Source organism: Anoplopoma fimbria, chromosome 9 (assembly GCF_027596085.1).
Source record: "Anoplopoma fimbria isolate UVic2021 breed Golden Eagle Sablefish chromosome 9, Afim_UVic_2022, whole genome shotgun sequence".
NCBI classification, from domain to species: Eukaryota; Metazoa; Chordata; class Actinopteri; order Perciformes; family Anoplopomatidae; genus Anoplopoma; species Anoplopoma fimbria.
In genome coordinates, this window is record NC_072457.1 from 8,788,536 (window position 1) to 8,812,031 (window position 23,496).

The window sequence follows — 23,496 nt, forward strand, 5'->3', positions numbered from 1 at the left end:
CTCACTACTTGCCGGAGCCCCGGCGTCGGCCATCAGACCTCTGGAGCTTGTCCAGAAAGCTGCAGCACGTCTGGTGTTCAATCGCCCCAAGTTCTCCCACACAACTTCCCTTCTCCGTTCTCTACACTGGCTCCCTGTAAGAGCTCGCATCCAGTTTAAGACTCTGGTGCTAGCCTACAGGGCAGTGAAAGGAACAGCTCCTTCCTATCTCCAGGCCTTGGTCAAGCCCTACACCCCCGCCCGACCACTTCGCTCTGCTGCCTCGGGGCGATTGGTTGCCCTGTCGCTCAGAGGTCCCTGCGGCCGATCCACCCAGTCACAGCTTTTTTCCGTCCTGGCCCCTCAGTGGTGGAATGAACTCCCCACTGACGTCAGGACAGCAGAGTCGCTGCCCATCTTTCGGCGCAGGCTGAAAACTCACCTCTTCAAGAAGTACTACCCTGAGCCTTCATCGTAGCACTTATTGCATTCGTATTAGTTGTTGCACTTACTGTATTCGTATCAGTTCGCTGCACTTATTGAATTCGTATTCGTTTACTGCACTTATCCTATTCGTAGTAGTTTGTAGCACTTATTATATTCGTATTAGTCTGTTGCAATTATTGTTTTCGTAGTAATTTGCCTCTGCACTATACTTTTGCTCTGGTTTATGCTTTAAGATGCTTGTTTAAGAAAGGAGATGCACTTATGACTTCTGGTGACTAGTAGTTCTCTTGAATACCTATGTTGAATACACTTCCTGTAAGTCGCTTTGGATAAAAGCGTCTGCTAAATGACTGTAATGTAATGTAATGTAATACTATGACTTTTTAATGACTTTTTTCAACATACTATACTATGACTTTTTTCAATAAACTGTACTATGACTTTTTTCGACATACTGTACAATAACTTTTTTCAACATACTATACTATGACTTTTTCGACATACTGTACTGTGACTTTTTTCAACATACTATACTATGACTTTTTTGAAAAACGTTATACTTTGGCTTTTTTTTAATCACATACTGTACTAAGACTATGTTAATTTTTTTAGACATACTATACTATGACTTTTTTCATCATACTATACTATGCCCTTTTTTCAACATACTAAACTGACTTTTTTTTTAAACTTTTTTCAACATACTGTACTATGACTTTTTCGACATACTATACTATGACTATTTTCAACATACTATACTATGACTTTTTTCAACATACTATACTATGACTTTTTAATGATTTTTTAAGACATACTATGACTTTTTTTTCGACTTACTATACTGACGTATTTCGAAACACTATACGATGACTTTTTCGACATACTGAACTATGACTTTTTTCATCATACTATAATATGCCCTTTTTTCAACATACTATACTATGACTTTTTTCAACATACTATACTATGACTTTTTTCAACATACTATACTTTGACTTTTTCATGAATTGTTTTTATAAACTATACTTGGACATTTTTCAACATACTACACAATGACAACTTTAATGACACAGTATCATATTATATACTATGACTTTTAAATTACATCTTTAGACATACTTAATTATGACTTTTTCAGATTTTCCAGTATTCTATAAAAGATATTATTTGACATTCTATACTAGGATGTCTTTCATGACTTTTTTTAAACAGAGTACATAATGATTCATTATTTCATTTTTTACTACATTTTAATTATATATATATTCATTAAGAAATATATATATTTTTAAATTGTTGTTAAAATACTAATGACTACAAGTGGATGAAGTGCACCACTACACCATGTTCTAAATAAGACTGAAGACATTTTATTTTCTCTACGGTGAGTTTTAATTTATGCAACTTGCATTCATATAATATATGTACCTTGTCTTTAGACTGTGTGCATGAATAAAACCCACCTGGAGAAAAGAAACACCTGTCGCTTTGTCAACTTTTTTCACCGTTTTCACAGATAAAAAAAGTTGAGAAAGTATCCTGGCAAAACCTTTTTTTCTATTTAATGGATTTTTACATTACAGTAATGCAATTTTTCATTACTTGCTGGCCTACGTACTTGCCAAAATGATATAGCTGTAATAAGCTAATATTGGCAAATCTATATTTTCCAGGCTATAGAGGCAACCCTGCATATTTCTCATCTACAAACTATGAGTTATTTTCATAGTTATACCACTGTATCAACTTAAACAAAGAAACATACTATACTTTGAGAAAAAGTAAAAGACATTGTACAGTAATCTAAAAAAGAAGAAAAAACAGAGCCTTAATAATTTATACCCATACTGTATTTTATACTTAACAGTGTACATTCGCCAAAGCAAAATAGAAATATTACTTAGAAATGTATATTGAAAGGCACAGCATCAAAATACAATTTGACATGCAAGTTCTTTCTTTAAAATTGGAGTAAACATTCAAATGTTGACCCATCTGGCCTGTCTGTTGAATACTAACAGCCGTCCGTCACAGGGTGAATACTTAGCTTGGGGTTCGTTGCTTTTAGAGGCATCTAGTCAAAATGGTAAAGAAAAGTTACTACTGACTTACAGTACTAAGGATAGAGGGATAAGGGTATGCATTTTCCTTAAGCTCTTGAAAGATCTGACATTTGTAACAAACATTTTTTGTAAAAATCCCTCTGAAGATGAGCTGCACCTGACTTCTATAAGCACCCAGAACCGTCCTTTGTACAACAGAGACCACGACTACTCCTTTACATCACTGTCAGAACAGATGGCCCCTGTACATAAATATACATATTAACTATACATTCAGAGGAGCAGGGAGAAATGAGCATGCAAATTTGGTCCACTAGCAGTCAGCCAAAACAGAAAGCATCTACCCAAGACTCATCCTGAGAAACAACACTGACCACTTGGAGTTTTCCCCAAAGGACATGCAGATCTGGGGCTGGTTTTTGGCACATTTACGGTAAGTCTTTTTTTTTCTTTTTCTTTTTTTTTCTAGTAACCACCCCCTACACCTGAATGGTGTTTTTTTCCTCAACTCCTTCAGAGGTCAAGATGGCTATCTAGCACTGTGCATGGCTTTAAGTCTCTTGATACAGATTTAATACAAAGTTCCAGAGGAGCAAAGCACATAAAAAAAACTCCAGTTAAAAAAATACAACAATGAAGACTTAATATAAAAGTGGATGTGAACAGGAATGTCCTGTCAGTCCACAGGCGGTGCAGTTGAGCTAGTTATACAGTAGATCTGCCAAAACATAAAGGCCTAAACACAGGCTAATAACCCTGAAATCTACACTTGTTCCAGTTACTGTTGAATTTGCTGTGCAGGTGTTTGATGCAGCCATCTCCATTCCTGATTTGTGTCTTCTTAGTTTGGCAAAAGAAGAATCCAGGAATACCTTTTATTTTCATGTAGTTTTTTTTTGAAGGTTCATCTTGAAAGTTTGCTGATGACTCGAATCAGGGCGGCGTTCTCATCCTTGAGCCTCTGGTTGTCTGCTCTGAGATCCACCAGCACCTACAGAAACATAATGAAACATTGGCTTTTTAGCTTTGACACTCCTTCAAATATAACGGTAACACAGTGTTGTGCTCTTTTATCTTTAACATTTTTTTAGGTGGCTTAAATACGTTTTGCTGCTGCCTCTGTCGACAGCAATATATTGCTTTGCTGCCGTTCCGATAATCCTGTCTGCTCCTGCAGGCTGGGGGCATGCAGACCACCATCTACTGTAGGTTATACAGTAAAGAAACTTTCCCTCTCAACTTCAAAATGCAGCTATGCTAAAGACAGGGCAACCTCCCAATAGGCTACATTAAACATGTAGACTAATGATGCTTAAAAAACCTTTTGAGCTTTAGCATTCTAAGTATTTTTTAAGGTGCATCAGGTACAAAAGGTGCCCAACATTGATGGGCCACAATATGTTGCAGTGAAGAGATGGGAACACTGATCAGTACCAAGGTCAGCAATAACTTTGCCGCCCAGTTTGTCTAATAATTTGCTTAAGAGGTTATTTTCCATTTAATCTTATAACTCCTAAGAGATGGAGGACAGCACTAAGAGTGACTGACCGGGCACTGAGGACATGTCAGTGCTGAGCAAAGAAATGAATGCCCTGTAAAGGTCCGAATTTCCTGCTTACCGCTACTTATGTGAAGCTTTTGATCATGTTCAACTGCGTAACAAATACAATAAAAATATTTAACAAAACCCTTCTTTTTTTACGTTCCCCTCAGTTTTCATCTTAAGCAGCATTGCTTGTGCATCTTTTATAATCAATGGAATCCTTTGGGAATAGCGCATCAAATCATCACACTAAAGTTAATTCAGTACAGTAAGAAATCAGTAGTGATGTGGACATCTGTACCTTCAGCTCATCCTCCAGTTCCACTGCTTTCCTCTGGAGGGCCAACTTTTCCTGTGAACAATGGTTTGAACATCACAAACTGACTGAGCTGTAAACATCCAATCATTCTCTGGTCGTATATTTAATCTGCTTCACAGTAACCAGGAAATAAAGCAGATGATTTCTAAAACTTACTTTTTCAACTCCTTTACTTTTCTCCTTATTGTGTTAACAGGAATATCTATATTTTGTAAATCTAATAGTATTCATGTATAGAGTACAGGAGGTTTGTTCCGAGAAGAAAAAAAAACGAAAAAAAACAGACTTACAAATCTCTCCAGTTCCAGGAGAGCCGGTCTGTCTGTGCTGCAGTCTTGACTCTGCAACAGAGAGAAACAGGATTCATACAGGTGAACTACACATCTGCTTCAATCTATGGAAACTAAAACAGACACTGACTTTTTTTTTTTTTTTTTTTTTTTTTTAAATAATCCACTTCACCTAAATTCTCAAATAGTTTCATGAGGTTAGAGTCTCCTTTTCAAAAGGACTTCCCATATAGCATTACACACACACGCACACACACACACACAAAAGGGGAAGATGTAGAAAAAAGCATCTTAACCTGTTGGAGTCTCTCCAGCTCCACTTTGTTTTGGCTGAGCAGCAGCTCCTTTTCTTGCAGCTTGTCCTTAAGCGCCAGGTTCTCCTGCAGAACTTTTAAGTACAGCTAGAGGGAAATACACACACGCACACATGAATGCAGGCACGCAGGCGCGACACACACACACACACACACACACACACACACACACACACACACACACACACACACACACACACACACACACACACACACACACACACACACACACACACACACACACACAAACAAACAAACAAACAAACAAACAAACAAACAAACAAACAAAAAGATATTCAGACTACACCAACCTGAAGATAAAAGCTCATATGTGCAGATGGAAATAGCATGGGTGATGCTACAGTACAGCCTACTGGGGGTTTCTGTTCATTTCTTTCTACAGCTTGCTGGGCATCACTTCTGTTCTGGTTTTGTCTAGATATAAGCTATAATTCACTTTCAGCCCTCAGGTGTGTTTTACAGAAATATTTGAGCTTTTCTGTGAAAAAAGGGTCAGACACATACCGTTCTGTAGTCCCCAAGTTGACTCTCACTGCAGAGACACACAAGAGACTTTTAAAGACCTGACCGAAAATCCTTCACACAAACACAGGCTATGCATTGATAAAACTAAGAATTTACCTTTATGTTCTGAAAATAATAGTAAATACAACTACCAGGTGCACATACAAATGGCACATAAAAACATGTTTGAACAATCCTCCCCCACGGCCCTCATATAAGACATTAAACCCCACAACTTTAGAAAAATGAACAAAAGTCATAACATGACTAAAATCCAGCATTTTTTAAAAAGGGAAAGAAATGTCGAACCAAAAAGTATACATTCTGTTATCTTGGTTTGTCTCTGAAATTAAAATAAAATGTCACTGAGAGGAAAAACAATAGCACTCACTTGGAAGTACTGTTACTGTTTGTATCATCCAAATGATCATCCTCATTTTCATTCTGAAAAACAAAAAGTCCCACATTGTAAGTTGCAAGGCACAACAGTTGGAACAACACTTTGCTAGCATTCAAATGCATGTTTTTTGGGGGGTTTTCTGTCGTGGTTCATTTTGCAATAATACCGAGCTTGCTGTACATTATCTCTACTATTATGAGTTATTCCCGGAGGCATAACGCTCTTTGTTGTGTGTAGAATGAGAGTGAGTATTTGCTGTACCGATGGCTGCAAACTGATGCTCTGCACGTTAAGGTGCAACATTACATTACATTACATTACAGTCATTTAGCAGACGCTTTTATCCAAAGCGACTTACAGGAAGTGTATTCAACATAGGTATTCAAGAGAACTACTAGTCACCAGAAGTCATAAGTGCATCTCCTTTCTTAAACAAGCATCTCAAAGCATAAGCCAGAGCAAAAGTATAGTGCAGAGGCAAGTTACTACGACGGCAGTGTTCTTTTTTACTTCGACACAAGAGAACTGCCACGAGAGAAAAAAAATAACACCTTCTTTAGCAGCTGTATATCTGACTGACATCCGTTTCTCTTACCCTCTGACTGACAGAGTGAAGGGTGAGAGGCAACTTATGCTTGTAAAGGAAGGAAATTATCTCACATTTCCTTTGTGCGTTTATGCGTCGATAGTGTGAGAGATACAGTTACAAAAGCCCTTCATAGCCAAAAGGGAGCCAGCCTGTATTTTCTGGTGATGCAATTTTGATGAATAATACTCTGAATACATTTTTTGAAAATAAGTCGTGCTTTCAATCAATCAATCTCCTTAATATGGGTGAATAAATCACCATAAGCTGCACTATCCACATTAGCATGACCACCAGAGCAGCACCTTGACTATAGCCTCTAAAATCAAAAACATGTACTGATCAGGGCACTCACATAAGAACATAGCACTATCAAAGCGTTATATAATATGGATACTATATTATGGATGTCCCTTTGAAAAGCAAGCAGGCTAAGAAACCTTGACCGTCTGTCAGTAACCTCTCAGTTTTAATACTACCCTACCCTGGAAGAAAACTTTCTGCATCCAAAAGTTAAATGCATCAATCTGGTGCACTTTAAGAACAAAATTAAGAGGCAAGGTCGATGAGATTATTTGCACCAATAATTATAATCCAATGATATAGGCCTTTCATAAATATATTGTTTGAAATTCATATTTTAATACTTTTGTACTTTTACTTGAGTGACATTTTGAATGCAGAACATTTACTTTAAACTGAGTATTTTTACACTGTGCTCTAGTAAACAATTTGATCACAAAAACGCATTAGTTGTATAGATTTTAAATTTGATAGCACGGCAAAAAAGTAACACATAAATGGTAAATGGTAAATGGACTGTACTTGTATAGCGCTTTTCTAGTCTTCCGACCACTCAAAGCGCTTTTACATTACTAATCATTCACCCATGCAAGGTGTCACCTGCACATCAGGACCCTAACTAACATTCATACGCATACATACACCGCAGGAACAGCCTGCGGGAGCAATTTGGGGTTAAGTGTCTTGCCCAAGGACACATCGACATGGACTGCTGGAGCCAGGGATCAAACCACCGATCCTCTGATTGGAGGACGACCCTGCTCTCCACTGAGCCACAACCGCACTGTTTCCCATAAATTACCTGGAATGTGGCTGTCCGCCAGAGTATATTCTACCCTCTATAGTTTCATAATGAACCGAAAAAGCATTTCACAAGATGGGAATCATGTTTTAAGATGGGTTTCCGATATAGCCACTTTCACCTTCTCTTTTCTGAGCTAAACTAGAGCCGGCGGCTGCGCATTGCTGCAGAGGAAATGCGCCACCCAGACCACTTGTTGAGAAGTAAAAACAAATGTTCGGTTCATTATGAAACTATAGAGGGTAGAATATAATCTGGCAGACGGCCACATTCCAGGTCATTTATGAGAAACAGTGCGGTGAGCTCTCTGCCATGTTTGAGAGGGTGCAAGGTTGTTTTCTTTATTACCTCTTCACCTGGCTGAACGATGCCAGTGGAGCGTCTCTCCTTCCTCCCTCTCCTCCTGTCCTTCACCCCCAGACGCTTCTCTCCCTCCTGCTCGATCTGGTTCACCACGTCTGTATCTGAAACACATGAAGGTTGACATAAAACACTCCTGGAGGACATTTGGTTGAGTCAAGAATCGAACTAACCACGTCCCATGCCAGTGTAAAGATCCAAAGAAGAATTAATAACATGTACCTAACACGGCTAGAACACAACAGATGCTTGACAGATGCTTCACTGGAACTCAGTTCAGGATTAATCTGATCAACTATGCAATCAGGTAGATTCGTTTCCAAATGTAACTTTCTGCAAAACTGGAACTGTCTCATCTTTGACCTCAGTTTCTACTTCAGATCTCTGCAAGTTGAAAGTAGCGAGCTCAATTACTATGAACACAATGCTCTGTTTGGCTTTGTGAGCCAATGTTTCAACAGGTTATCTTTAAAACTGACCTGATGCATTTCACTGATCCTACAGGCTGATTTATGCAAACATAGTGTCATCAGATATATCAGACGAGGAAATGCTCAGTTCACCATTAAAAGAAAAAGCAGTGAGTGTGGGGAAAGGGCGACAAACACGTAAAAAGGGGAAGAAGAAAACTACCAATGACAATATGAATACATAGTAGCCACCCTGCCAGATAAACCACACCTAACCCTTCACACCACCAGCAGTAGCTCTTAAAACCCATGTGAGGAAACCTCAACCTTTCAAAACTATCCATAAGAGCACTCCACCCAAAATGTATAGCATGTTTATATTTGGCAGTCTAGTATTACAGTAAATAGAAGTGACTCTAGCATTTCATTCTCGCTCACCCCTTTCAGCAGGTGTGACGGTAACAATGGGGCTGACAGGCTGGATGTTGCAAGGCGGTGGGTCTGCAGCTTTAGCCACAGTCTTCTCTGCTTCTTTCAGGTCTGTCAGAGTCACACCCTGTCAGCACAGAGCAAAAACAAATCACTTGAGGTTCTTTTTCGACTTTATGCTTTTTTTCATGCTGAATGAATTATGTTCACAGAACTAAGTAACATCTCTGGTAAACACAAGATTTAAAGTGGTGCCTTTGTTTGATTCTTTGTGGAGGAACTCAGTTTTACAGATCGGATGATTATATCAACTGATCAATTAGTCGACTAGAGTTTATCAACTACGCATTTATTTGGTCGAAAACAGCAATACAAGTCTGTACGCCTCGAGATCAGATCTTGCTCAAGACTAGTTATTCCTAATTGAAAAACGCAACATTTCCTGATTTTGCTGCCTCAAAATAAAAGTTTTTAAATTTCAAAATAAGTTATTTTCTTTTATTATGAAGATTTTTTTTTATTGGCTGTTACAAACTTTTTTTGGAACATATTAAAACTGATGTGAGGCAGTACCTGTGTGGAGCGACGAGACCGCCGCATCAGCCGAGAGCGAGCTTTCCTCTGAGACTCAGACTCTTCGTCTCTGACTGGAGCTTGGAACCTAAACACACCAACAAACACAAATTATATGTTAGGTAAACAGTATTATAAACATTTTAACAATAATTATGCACCACTTATCTGAATGAAATTATAGATTATTCAGATTTTTTAAATCACCGAACTGTTTGGGGAGAGCATTTTTATTCATTTATTAAAAACAAAAATGTTTTGTGTTTCTGATCGTAACACTGTGTTGTTTCTTACTTGCGCCTGTCAGTGTTGGGGGTGTTGGGGCTCTCAGCTGTGGCATCCCTCGTCTGAGGGGTTGGTTGGACCCTGGCAGTGCGGTTCGCCTTGTCCTGCTCCTGCTCGTCCTCATCTTTCTCCTCTGGTGTCTGAATCATGCAATACACAAGAATAAAGGCCAAAGGCTTACCTGTAATCAACCCCAATTCAACTTTTGATTCATGGCCCTAATGTCCGCATACAGTGTGAATTAGTCTTTTAAGTCAAAACATTTTAAAAGGATAGTTCTGATGCGAGGTAAAATTACTGATTTTGTCAGTGGAGTCGTGTGGCTTTGAAAAGAGCATACCGTATTTTCCGCACTATAAGGCGCACTTAAAAGCCTTTAATTTTCTCAAAAAATGACAGTGCTCCTTATAATCCGGAGCGCCTTATATATGGATTAATTCTGGTTGTGTTTACTGACCTCGAAGCGGTGTTGTGTGGTCCACGGCGCTCTGTCAAAATGTTTTAGTACGACTTTGGTAAACTACAAAGCCGCACCGCTTGCAGCATTACGGCTACCGTAGTCAGGAGCGTCGCGGAGTAATACATACTGTGCTTCACCATCATATTACAGTGTGTGTGTATAAGGACCCAACGTGGCTCCTGTCAAGAGACACGCTTACGACGCGGACTTCAAACTCAAGGCTGTCAGTCACGCAGTAGAACATGGGAATAGAGCAGCTGCGAGAGAATTCAACATTAATGAATCAATGGTACGGAAGTGGAGGAAGTTTGACTGACTGACTGTTTTGTTTCGCTTAATGCGCTTTATAGTCCGGTGCGCCTTATATATGAAAAAAGATCGAAAATAGACCATTCATTGACAGTGCGCCTTATAATCCAGTGCGCCCTATAGTGCGGAAAATACGGTAGATGTATATGATGGCATCATTTCCCTTTCAGTAAGGGATGTCTGATGGCAAAAGAAATCTAAATATAGCGTACACTTTAGCAGCACATTGCTTTGCTCTTGTGTCAATACTCCTGTCTGCATCTCCAAACTGGGGGCGAGCTGACGGCCATCTACTGTCGGTAATACACTGACTATTGATAAGTAATTCAACAACTCCACTTAAAAAAATCTTAACTATCCCTTTAATCCAGAAGAAATGCCATCAACTTTCTCAAGTTTCGACACAGGTCCCATGAGGGGTGTGTCACAGCCTCTGTTGAAAGGCTGGGTCAGGTAGGCAGAAAGTGTTGAACTATGAGATCATCCCCATTGGGAATATCCACCACTGCTGTTTGTTTTGAAATTGCTTTTTTACATTAGACATACTGCATTATGTCTTTTTTTCAGATTCTTCATATTCATAATATTGTTCATAGTCATCATTTGTTCTTTACACCATGTTTTCATTCAATACAAGCCTACTGAATGAAACACATTTTTTCTCCATCAACATACAGTGTAAAACTGAGGCAAAGGCAAAACAACAAGTTTTTCATCAAACTTTCATGCAAATTTAGGGATTTTCTTTATAGTGTTTTTTTTTCCCAAATTAGTTGTAATGGCAGCAACTGGGCTGGCGCAAATACAACAGTCTATGTAAAATAGTAGTTGTTTTCTAAAACACATCTCAATTATTTTTTATTTTCTATGTTGTCCAGAGAATGTGTTGTGAATACCAACAATGAGAGCAGAGAAGGCTGATGATTATCTAAAATCATTAAGAGCAAAAATGTTAAAAACCCTTTTGCAACATCAAGGATGTTTTATCACATTTGGTCTTTTCCATGATGTACTTCATATGAACACTTGGCTGGTGTGCATTGTGATTTGTACCTTGTCAGCAGGGCTAACTGTGGATGGGCTCACACTCTCTGGACTGGAGACTGTGTAGCTTTCTGGGAAAAGAGAATCAGCATCTTGTGGAATTAGCACAATCACAAGCATTTACAGAGTATGTAGTACTTCTATCAACACAGCAGCAGGCTTACCAGGGCTGCTTTCTTTCTCCTCACTCAGCTCCAGGTTTCCTGAAACACCCCTCTCTTTAGACTGGTCCTGCACATTCATCTTGTCTTTACTGCTCATCCTGCACACTGAGCTCCTGGAAGACATGAAATAGGGACATATGTTGGCACTGAGGGACCTTATTGGGTGACACTGCTCAAAGAAACTCTTCAGATCTCCTACATTGATAAAATTGCAATGTTTGTCTTGTCTAATTAAGTAATATATAGAGGTGTTACTGGGAGAAAGGGATGTTAATTTGTTTTTAATCTACGCTTAATACCTTATGATTGGGAAACACATTTATTTCAGGATAAGTTACAGATGGACACTAACCTCCGCCGTTTGTTTTGTGCGTTTGCAGCAGTGGAGCCCTGTTGGTTTAGCTTGTCCAATATGGTCTGTGGAGAGAGAGGCAGATGTCAGTGCTTTTTTTAAAATCACATAAAGCCAATCCATATCATACCAGGTAAAGACAAACCCTCTCACATTTGCTTGTTTCTTCGATAACTCCTCCAGGAGCTCCTCAATGCTTTCATCAGCTACATCAAATGGTGTCTGACCCTACAAAGTAAGAAACAACGTGACAAAAATGATATATATTGTGAATTTCCACCACAAACATGAAATTTAAAACAGAAGGAAAATGTATGTTAGATTTACAGTACAAAGATCCTCTATAATGTATCTAAATCTCATGGTAAATGCTACTTCGGTAAATGAAAGAACACTCTCAACATAGAAGAATGATGGAATAAGAAAAGCTTTCGTAAATATTTTGGTCAATACCGCATTGCTGCGAGCCTCCATGTTGCACAGCTGTTCAGCTAGGGTGCGACAGGCCTCCCCCTGACCCCAGTGTGCTGCAGCATGGAGAGGTGTCCAGCCATCAAAGTCCATAGCAGACACATCTAGCCCACACTGACACAGTATCCTAAACAACACAACAGTAAGGTCACAACAGCAAGGTCACAACAGTGGAACTGCATGATACACTACACCACAAAATATAGACTTCCTGAAAAAGAAATAACATTTCTAAGTTCAAATGTTAGATATATCAATTATGAAAAACATTAGGAAATGCTTACTTGAGAGCCTCTAGATAGCCTTTGGCTGCAGCCACATGCAGTGGAGTGGCCCCAGTCCTGGGGTGTCTTACATCAGCGGGTGGGCCCTCAGTAAGCCAGGTCCGGGCGTCTGTCATTATCTGTTCCTCCTCCAGCCGCTTGGCTGCCTCCAAGTCAACGCCTGGACACAGACAGAAAATGTCAAACACATGCATCTCTTGTTTTATCTGTGTCTACACTATGTGCATTCCTTTTGGGTAGTTTTAATTAGAATGCATCAGTAACCATATTATTGGTTGATAAGTTAGAAAATTCAAAATGATTGTCATTGTTCCGGTAGTGGAATTTCAGTTTATACTTCCATTCAAAAATGCTAAGCCTTGGCTGTGGACGGGGAAACCATATGTAACCATGTTCTGAAAGTGCATTTTTTGGCCTCTCTCTTTTGTGTTCTCTGCATCAGTCAGTGAGCAACATGTAGGCACGCACAAAAAAAACTGGTCACTATGAAACTTATTATTCTGGTCTTCCCATTATTTTTTTTTACGCTTTGCACATCTATTTATTCTGTTCAAAGCCTGTATTTCTGCACAGTTGCAAATCAGGAATAAGATACACTAATATTATGAGTATTATTATATTTGTAAAATTAGATTCCAGTGATGGATGTGTAAGATTGTTTCTGCCTGTGGTGAAAAAACTGTTTGCTCTTCTGCTTGCTGCACACAAAGGGAGGAACGCACCTGTATTAAAGGGGCTGGTCAAGCAGCAATCTAACAGCACCATAAATTACTTTTGGATAACCACAATAAAAATAACAGTTTTCCCATTTTTTAGGGTGATGACATCATTAAATGTGACAACAGACATATGAAGCTTTGTTCGACAACCTCAATAGAAGCTTGAATGTGAGCCCAAAATAAAAATTACATTTAGTATGGCCCTACAGATCATAAATTATTAAACAGCCCGAAAATCCCAAATCGGTGCATCTCTACTAATTATGCTTCCTCTTAGTAGTATGCAGGATTTGAACTTTCTCTTCTATCAAGAAACACAAACACATTTGCCGCAGATGAAGCACAAACAAATGATGAGGCATCCTTTTAAAAAGTGGTGCGTAGCTGTTAAAGGACAGCACTCACCCTGTCTCACAGTGTAACCCTGAAGGAGGGACTCAGTGGCCTCATCCAGAGCAATGTCCAGAGGAACGTCACCATCACAGTTCACAGCAGAGAGAGACGCACCTTGCTGCAAAAGAAAACTGTCAAAACAAACATGGACAGAGTGAGAATCAATTTAACTGCAGAAACGTTCGCAAAGTCTACACAAGTACAACCAATTCTAGATGGACACTACTTATCCTATCACATTGCCTTCATATAACAAGAGACTGTAGGACAAAAAATGTTGCATCAACCACTAAATCATTTGAGCTGCATGCATTTGTGTGCCAGGCCAGCCCACTCATGCTTCAGCTGACTGCCAAACAGGACAACAATGTTAGTATTGTTGAATGCACAAATACTCTGGCACCCACACTGCATTCTGACGTCTCCAAAGTGTTAACGAGTACTGTATTACACAGCTGTTACGCTGCTGTAGCCTGCTAACTGTAGAGACATATACTACTCACTCTACAATGTCACCGTAACCGCAGGAGGCAGCAACATGCAGCGGTGTCCATCCCTCACTGTCAACCTGGTTCACGCTGGCACCATTTTCCAAAAGGAAGGACACTATTTCCATGCTGCCATCTATGCAGGACTGTGTTGAAGAGAGGAAAACAACAAGTAAAAAATATTGCAACTATAAATGTTTCTAATTCATCTCAGCATCAACCAATAATTTCGATTGAACCCCAGGAGGGGTAACGGCCTCACCTGGTGGAGAGCAGTTATTCCATCAGCATTGGAACAATTGATAATTTCTGCCTCATCCTCCCCATTTCTTGTTTTGGTTTCTTTGGCCTCCTTCAGCATCAACTTGGCCTCTTCTGTGTCTCCGCTGGCACAGGCAGCCAGGAACTCTGCAGCCCTGTCAAACCTTACCCTTTTCCTAAAGACAGAGGATACAGTCAGCTAGATGACCTCCCATGTTAGCAGTATTGACAATTTAAAGAGGAAACATGCCTTGTAGCATTATTGAAAAGACAAAAAAGATACACCTTACAACACAGTAACATTAGCCTTGTAGGAAAAGTCAATGTGATTTGATAAGACCGTTAAAAGGGTTAAGTTACAGGATGAGGCTGGCAATATTATATTGCTTGTTCCTGTCAACAAATCCAATGAAAATATGAATTTTCCCATCTCTTTAGACATATATTTAGACATCCCTACCCTATAAGCCCCAAGGCCAACTGCACTGGAGACTTACATCTTAAGAGATGTCATAAGTACAAAGTCTGTTTTTAAAAAGGGGCTAAATGATTCCCTAAAACAGCTGGGCACTTTTTGCAAACAACACTGAAAAAAGATTTAATGTATTTCTCGGGGACTATTGCCAATTGTGGATTCTGGTGCACTAGTGAATATTTAAAGCTGCAGGAGTTTATGTGGCATCAATTCAAAGTAAACCACAGTAGCCAAGTCCATGTTACTGAAGGACCATGTCATCCAGTGCAATAGTGTGGCTCCCCGAATGGTATTGGACAACAATTGAAGTCTATGGGTGGAAAAACAAGCAAGACCAGGCTTTAAATCCAAAGGAAAGACTTGCTTTATGATCAGTTCATTGGTTTTGGTCTTCTTGTAGGACTTGTTGACAGTAAGAAAAAAAAAAAAGGAATAACAACAACATGAATAATAGATTGTCACTGCCTGTCACTGGCAGTCCTAAAAAGTTAAATATGTGAAAAGAGAATAAGCAGCTCGGTGCTGTACAGCAGACCCTTAGTAGGGATAGCTCGCTAGCTAACAGTAACACTACACAGTAGGGCCACAGAAATCATGACAACTGGACACTGACAGTTGAGTAAACGTAGCTGAAGGGGGCTAGAATAACGCACTTAAACACATATGTGTTGTGTGATTGTGTCCAAGCCCAAGCACAACATTCCTCATGTAGCATGTCTTCAGATGTGAAGCTAAGCTAGCTGGGTGTTAGCCGGTCTTTACTGTGAAACGTGTCGACCAGAAGTGTCCTCACCGTCGTTTGAGGAGGGGACTGATCTCATCTATGCCTACACACACTGGCTGGTCCCTAGGCGGGTCGCTGAGCTGGGCCTCCGGCTGCCCTGCTCCGTTCTCGGCATCGCCCCGCCACCTCCGCCGGGGCACGGCCGACGCTTTGTTGGTGCATGAGCCGGCCCAGCGCTTCAGCTGCTCCCGCCGCTTGGTCCTCGCCGAGTCCCCCATTGTTTATCCGAAGAGGAGGACTGTGTTTTTAAAAATAAAACATTCACTGGCAGGGAACGACACACCCTCCATGTGTATACATTCACTTCCTGGTTCTTGCTTCGAGCTGTGGATGTTGAGGAAGCCTCGGCTCGTGTTCGTTGGCGTCGGGAGCGCGCAAAGCTGCTCAGGCTTGTCGTGCGTCTGACGTCATCGCCACTGTTCTGTAGTGCGCCATTGGCTGTATGTGGAGTAGAGCACAGACTGAAATTAGGAAGGATTTGACCATAGACAGGGTAGAGGGGAAGTGCGGTAAAGCTCCATGTCTGGGAATTGTGAACATGATAATGCATAGTGAGCAAAACACTTCCTGAGCATGTGATTCTTGTGAGACTGGGGACAGTTTTATTTTTGAAATAATATCCACAATGAAGGTCAATAAGAGCATCCAAACATATCAATAACAAGACAATAGGAGCCAGTACTACAACTTTTTACCCCTTTATAAATGGTGCCCTATTAGAAAGTGGGACTGAACCACTAAATTATCTGACTTTTAGGTTATTGAGCAAGCATGACTAAGCAAAGTTCCTCCTGTCTACGTCCCCATATGAAGACAGCCGGGCCATTTATTGATATTACATAAGTCCACAACCTGTACACCATTTACTTTGAAGATGAAATATGCAACCTTTTGCCTTGAGGCAGTAAGTGATGTGCGAGTCCTCCCACTTTGCAGGGCATGTTTCCATCCAGCACTGCTCATCCTCACAAGCTGTCTACCTTGCAGTGGCAAGTAGCCTGAGGCTGGGATAACCAGCATTTATATAGCAACCATACATGTTTAAAAATAAGCAGTCTGTCTCAGTAAAAGCTATGCAGTCTTTAATCTGATGTGCTGCAGGTTGAGTTGTTTTAAATGCTTCATAACGTGGTTGATGTTGCAATAGCTTTCCTTTGCATATAGTTAGCACACTGCTGCTCACCACATCCTTGGGGCACACAATGAAATAAGCAGAGGCCCGAAAGCAATCACTGGTGTAAAGCCTGTTTTAGAAAAGAGGCAGGTAGAGACTTGTATGCAAAGTGTCACAGACAAAAAAAGTTGTGCATAATATATCCAATATATCACAAATTCCTAAAACAAAAGACTTGCATATTGTAGTTTTTCTCCATTGTCTGTGTGTTATCAGGCCTACAGCAGGATATGCTTATATGTTGATCAGCTGCATTGACTTAAAACTTACAATTACCTCCATTCTGACCTGTGAATCAGCCTAAATTTAAACGATCAATATAAAGCCTTAACTCTTAGATAGCTTGTAAACATTCCAACGTGAACACAGGGTCAAATTCCATGTCACGTTTTTTCCTGTGGCTCTTTGTTCTAAGCACTACAGCTCCACAGTCTTTGACCAACAGAAATTGGAGAGCCATTGATGGAAGTAAGTAAATATCTAATTTACATTTATTTGTGTCGTTCCAATCTAGGACTGGTTAAAACTTTGAACTAGTCCATGTGTGACAGAATATGCTGTGGTTGTAATTATTCCTTGTAAACTCTATCTAGTTGTAGTTTATGATACAGCACTGACTTCTCTAGTGAAAGCAAACACATACACCCTTTTTAAATGCAGGTAAGACTGAAAAAGTGATAAAAATTATGCATATATAGGAGATATAATGTACAGATTCTTGATAAATGAAAGGAAAAATCCTCATAAAGTGTTTTAGTAAGCCTCCAGAGCTTCAGGCCTGTACTGGAGGTATGAACAGTATTCTGGCAAAAGATTTTCCCTCACTTGCTTTTTTTAATGGTGGTGGAGGAGAGCGCTGTCTGACAACTCGCTCCAAAATCTCGCTCCAAAATCTCTTCATGTTCAGTTGGGTTTACTGTGAAGGCCACAGCATATGATTCACATCATTTGTATCCTATATGGAAGCATTGTAAAGCCCTCTGAGGCAAATTTGTGATTTGTGATTTTGGGCTATACAAAATAGATTGAATTGGAAATTTAATTTGCATTTATTATGTTTCTCCACCTTATTTAGGTTTTTCCCTTAATTTGTCAGTAAAGTTGAACATAAAAGAGGAATTTGGTGGATGGGTGCTTTGAAACTGATCTGTTGAATGTAATCTCAACATATAAGCTTTCTTGTTTTTTTACTCATGCTTATGAGACTCTATAATAAATAACCCCTATGCTTTGGTGCTCTTGCGGTTGTGGCTTTACTAAAACTCCTCCACTGTCTTTCTCTTATAGAAAGAGAGTTAGAGGAACTTAGTTATCATCAAACTTTAAAAGTGTTATTTACAACATATATCTATAGCCCAGGACTGTCTGACTTTCACAGTTATAGTGAGGCAAAAGTTATTTCCCTTCTTTATCTGATTATCGGTTTCCTCTTTCATGTGAAGTGGAACAACAAGTTACTAGTTTCCGCCATTCATTACATTACATTACATTACATTACAGTCATTTAGCAGACGCTTTTATCCAAAGCGACTTACAGGAAGTATTCACATATGTTTCAGAATGTCTCAGCCCTTAAACACAGCACCACACGCCATCCCACCTCACACTCTGACCCGGCTGGCCCGAGAGTGGTTGACAGAGGACACTCCAAACTTTGACCCGGCAGGAGTGTGTGTGGGGTCACAGGAGGTTGAGGCACGGTTGCTGTGTAAAACACCATACAGCCTCCTGGCAGGGAGCCCCTTCTTCACAGCAGTGTTCACTGAGGTCGGCTGCACCGTGGAATGGATTAGTCAGGAGGGAGCTGAGATTGGTAGGTATAACAAATTGTCTTCCAAAGCACCAAGATATTAGATTAGATAAATACATTAAACTAGTTTGGTCATTTGGACAAAAGATGCACCATCAGACAGCTACAACAAACCACATATCAAAGACATACTGCCGCTACTAACACAAAATCACAAACAAGAACATATTCCATGAGGACATCAGTGTAGCTCAGGAGCCCACCGAGCCATTTAATAAAAATCAAAACATAAGTGATGCTCCTGAAAATCAGACCAGTAAAGCAGCCAATGCATCTTAAAAAATCCTTAAAAAAGTACAACTGATAAGCTAAGATAAGCAGGAATACAGCAGTAGAGTGAATAGTGCAAATGAACAAGAGACAAACAATAAATAAAAAATAAAAAAAACATAAATATTTAATCACAAAGTTAAGGTATTATAAAGATAAGTAAAACAACGTTGAAACATGATACATCGGACTGAACTTCCACTAGATCTAGGAGGCATTCCAGGACACAGCTGGCCTTCTTGACCACTCGGATCCGTCTCTTCCTGTCTGCAGTCGAGATGCTGCTGACCCCGGCAGACCACTCCATATAAAATATGGCTGATGCCACCACAGAGTCTAAAAAGACTCTTTGTGCTCCCTGCACTCCAAAAGACCTCAGTCTCCTCAGCAGATAGAGTCTGCTCTGTCCCTTTTTGTACAGTGCTTTTTTCTTGTCTGTGCAGTCCAGTTTATTGTTCAGGTGAACATCCGGGTACTTGTAAGATCTCACCATCTCAATGTTCATTCCCTGGATGTTCACTGGTACCGGGGGAGAGTGTTTACATCGGCGGAAGTCCACCACCAGCTTTTTGGTTTTCCCTGAGTTGATCTGGAGGCGGTTCCGCTGGCACCATCCTATGAAGTCCTGGTTCAGTTATCTGTATTCCCTGTCATCCCTGTCCATGATGAGGCCGAGGATTTCAGAGCCGTCAGAGAACTTTTGCAGGCGGCAAAATATATCTCAGAAAACAAGCAAATATCTTTTTCACATGAAGATCAGTTTACTCAGCCAGGGAAACTGTTTTCCGTCAGAGCGTTTTGGAGTCTGAGCCCTTTAATCCTGTTCCTATCATTGGTTGTAATGCTCTTTACTGCAGTATAAAACAAGGAACTGGCCACCTAGCTCTGATACAAAACATTTTAAAACTTCCTACTCACTTCAAGTAGCTGAGTTTCCTGGGGGAAAATAACCTGGACTGCGACGTTTTTTTTCAAAGCAGCTATGACATTTCCTTACAAATAGCATTTCATATAAATATCAACCCCAAGATATTTGTAAGAGCAGTGGAAAATATTTCAACCTGCTGACTTTTGGTGAAAACTCAAGATGCATTTAGTTCCTTTTTCAGATGTCAATAAATAGCTCCTTTGTCTTACACATACTGAGGTTCAGGTAATTTACATCACTGAAGATCAATTAGCATTGAATAGCAGCACGAATTTCTGCGTTTATGGCTGACATCTCTCTCAGTGAATGTCTGCACACCAGCTGAAGCTCAACCTTGAAAAGACCGAACTGTTCTTCCTTCCATGACCCGTTTATTACCACTGAGATCTCTGTGGTGTCCCTGACTCGGACTCCGAGGAACCTCGGTGTGACACTGGATGACCAGCTGTCCATCACTTTTCGAAACTGCTCCTGCAGATCCACACCACCAGGAGCATATGTCCATTCTCTGCCCATGATGAGGCGCATGTTCTGGTCCAGGATCTTGTTCCTATATAACTGTAACCTGCTCCTGGCTACTCTGTAGCCTGCAGTGGTTACCAGTGGCTGCTAGAATCTGACGGTTATGGTCATGGTCAAACTCTCTGTACTCTAAATCCTCCCAATGTCTTTATCTCACCTCCACAGGTCCAGATGCCGTCACGCTGACTGCTGTGGTGAGAGGCCCAGCAAGATGCCTCCTCCTCGGGGAAAGGCCGGCTCTCAACTGCCTGGCCCGGGCCTCAGGGATCGCCACACGCTGTTCTCAGCTCCAGGCAATGGCAACAGCGAGAAGCTGGCATGGAGAAGTGGCTGGCACACGCAAAACCACCCCGGGCTTCCGTCTGGTAGAAAAGTACGCTATGCTGGTTGGCGGTGTGTCCATGCATAGACAAGACCTGAGTGGAATGGTGATGCTGAAGGACAACCATGTCTGGGCATCAGGAAGTATCACACAGGTGGGCGGCTGCACCACAGATCAGATAATGGCTCATACAATGTTGGATCTCACAGCTCATTGAAAAATGAAACACTCCAAATCTCTATTCCAAACTCCAAACGCATGTTTGAAAGAAAAAAGGGGGCCATAATAATTTTAATTTGGAATTAAAAAAAATCAACAAAATATATTATTTCAAAATGTATTGAAAAACTGTTGAAAAAGTTGAAATATAATTACCCCTCTGTTTATAGCATTAAAAATATTTTACTTTTTAAATTATCTTTTTTCATTGATGTGGGTTCAATTTCCCACCATTTAAGGGCAATTTCAAAAAACTTGTCTAAGAATGTAGAAAATTCCAGTAAACAATATTTAAGAAAGTAAACAGTTAGAACTACATTAAAGTTGCTCACATTCAGTCAAAGGTGCATCTGAAATCCAGAAATTGTATCCAGAATAGGTTTTCAAATGTTATTTTCACCAAATGTAAAGCATTAACATATTTTACCTTGAAGAGCAATAATACAAATATGTACATTCAAGTTGCTCAAATTTAATCGGACAGTTTTACAAGCATAAAGTAACTTAAGTCACACAGCAAAACCATAAAAATTACTGGAAAAAAGGTAAAAAAAGTCATAGATAGTCTTTCTTTTTACACTGTATTTATGTATACTTATGGTCTTGTGCTGAAATCAAGTTGTTTTTTTCTGAACTGTTGCAAACAGATATTGTTTGACAGAGAGACTGACATCTGTCCTTCAGTCAGATGTGCTTACAACACGTGCAACAAAAAAATCTACCCTGTTTGTTCTCTAGGCTGTGAAAGCTGTTCGGTCAGTGTCTGGCTTCAGCAGTAAGATTGAGGTGGAGTGCCGCTCTGTAGAGGAGGGCAGAGAGGCAGCCGGAGCTGGAGCAGACATCGTTATGCTGGACAACTTTCAACCTCAGGTAAAGAATATGAAAATAACACAAGGCCCAGTCACTTCTTTTAATTCCCTGGTTTGAATTCACCCCTCCTCCACATGTCTCTCACCATAGGAGCTCCATGTTGCAGCTCATGCACTGAGGGAGGAGTTCCCAACACTACTGATCGAGGCCAGTGGAGGAGTGACTCCAGAGAACATGGCTATGTATTTATCCCCACATGTGGACATCGTTTCTCTGGGCTGCATAACACAGGGATGCCCAGTTGTGGACTTTTCTCTCAAGGTTCAAAAGTCTAGTGTTAACTCAAGCCTGCAAGAATGAGAAAGTACACAGTGGCCCAGTGATTGAATTAGAACATGGGGTGAGATATTGATCTAAAAATAACCGTCTAGGTTTAATGACACTTTCATGTAGTTCTTTGTAAATCTAAATATGCAAAGCTGCCTTCCCATAACGGAACAGCAGTCAAGAGTTCAAATGTAAGCAGTCTATGTAACAAAGAAAGACAGAATAAAAGGGGAATCAAGAAAAATGTATATGATATTATAGGACATTTTTCTTCTCACTTGAATTATTTTCTAATAGATGTGTCTAGCCATGTATATAAGCTTGTTTTAGTTTTCCCGATTTTGAGGTTTAACATCTACTGCTCCCCCACACAAAGGAGATGAATGGTGCTCACATCATTGAAAAATGCAACAGCAACATTTTGTTCCAGAAAACATTATTTTTGTATAATCTACAGACATCAGAGACAGTCAAAGTGATACCGGAACTTCTAGATTATTTTCAAATACAAATCAACATTACTTTACTCAAAGTATGTTACGAGCTGTTAGTGTATGTTTAAATATGAAATTAAGACATTATCTTATCAGATGTGTGCTAATTTGAAACAGTTTCCAGAAAAAAAATCAGAAAATTGGCTAAAGCCAGGTTTAAAAATTCTCATTTTGTTGACATATTAGTCAAAGTTGATTAAAAGGGGATTTCTCTTTTTTTCACTCCATAAATCAGAAAATACCGTCAACAGCATTAAAAATGAACGGTTTTCGCCATGTTTTTAAGAATACAGTGTTCTATAAATCAGACTATGAATAATATAGTAACAAAGCCCTATGTAAAAACATATACCAATAGAGAGGAATGATTGGTTGGTGGTTAAATTCCTGTTCCTCCTGTCTGTATGTCAAACTGTGAATAAGGGAGCAACTGAACCCCAAGATGATCCCTGGGTGCTTTACAGCAGCCCACTGCTCCTAAATGCTTAGGATGGGATAAATGCAGAGGCCAGATTTCATGTGTGTATATGAACATTGTAATAAAGTTAAGGTTAACTGAAGTTCATTGTGCTACTATATGTACTTTTACTCAAGGCAAAATCTAAATGCAGGAGTTTTACTTGTAATGGACTATTTTCATACTGAGGTGTTGCTACTTTTACGGAAATAAAAGATCTTATACATCTCCCACCACTGGAACAAACCATTCTTATTTTACCACATTTATGAGAAGGTATATGTATAAGAGCTAACTGAGGTTCTCAGAAGTCTTTCACACAAGTTTCTAA

General features: G+C 39.9%; 2 protein-coding genes across 2 annotated transcripts; one reads left to right on the plus strand and one right to left on the minus strand.

Moving 5' to 3' along the window:
- Positions 1–2,267: 2,267 nt before the first annotated feature.
- Positions 2,268–16,194, minus strand: ppp1r12c (protein phosphatase 1, regulatory subunit 12C). The gene is made up of 20 exons (XM_054604109.1): positions 15,842–16,194; positions 14,575–14,749; positions 14,328–14,458; positions 13,837–13,955; positions 12,713–12,872; positions 12,411–12,555; positions 12,111–12,185; positions 11,958–12,022; positions 11,606–11,718; positions 11,451–11,512; positions 9,638–9,768; positions 9,344–9,431; positions 8,780–8,897; positions 7,920–8,035; positions 5,872–5,924; positions 5,481–5,508; positions 4,938–5,042; positions 4,642–4,692; positions 4,334–4,384; positions 2,268–3,480 (listed from the first exon to the last, which is right to left on the minus strand). Exons 1-20 carry the CDS (start codon positions 16,048–16,050, stop codon positions 3,394–3,396), a joined length of 2,082 nt encoding a protein of 693 aa, XP_054460084.1. The 5' UTR covers positions 16,051–16,194; the 3' UTR covers positions 2,268–3,393.
- A 1,200-nt stretch (positions 16,195–17,394) lies between these two features.
- On the plus strand, positions 17,395–23,391 carry LOC129096192 (nicotinate-nucleotide pyrophosphorylase [carboxylating]-like). Its single transcript, XM_054604890.1, has 5 exons — positions 17,395–17,474; positions 18,566–18,819; positions 20,702–21,012; positions 21,816–21,947; positions 22,038–23,391. Exons 2-5 carry the CDS (start codon positions 18,567–18,569, stop codon positions 22,245–22,247), a joined length of 906 nt encoding a protein of 301 aa, XP_054460865.1. The 5' UTR covers positions 17,395–17,474; position 18,566; the 3' UTR covers positions 22,248–23,391.
- Positions 23,392–23,496: the final 105 nt, after the last annotated feature.

Coding starts and splice junctions, on each gene's coding strand:
- ppp1r12c (XM_054604109.1), bottom strand. CDS start 16,050: ATGGGGGACTCGGCGAGGACCAAGCGGCGGGAGCAGCTGAAGCGCTGG. Junction 11,513..11,605: donor GGAGAAAGAAAGCAGCCCTG/GTAAGCCTGCTG, acceptor CTCTTTTCCCAG/AAAGCTACACAGTCTCCAGT. Junction 3,481..4,333: donor AACTGGAGGATGAGCTGAAG/GTACAGATGTCC, acceptor ATGTTTCTGTAG/GTGCTGGTGGATCTCAGAGC.
- LOC129096192 (XM_054604890.1), top strand. CDS start 18,567: ATGTCTCAGCCCTTAAACACAGCACCACACGCCATCCCACCTCACACT. Junction 18,820..20,701: donor TCAGGAGGGAGCTGAGATTG/GTAGGTATAACA, acceptor TCACCTCCACAG/GTCCAGATGCCGTCACGCTG. Junction 21,013..21,815: donor CATCAGGAAGTATCACACAG/GTGGGCGGCTGC, acceptor TTTGTTCTCTAG/GCTGTGAAAGCTGTTCGGTC.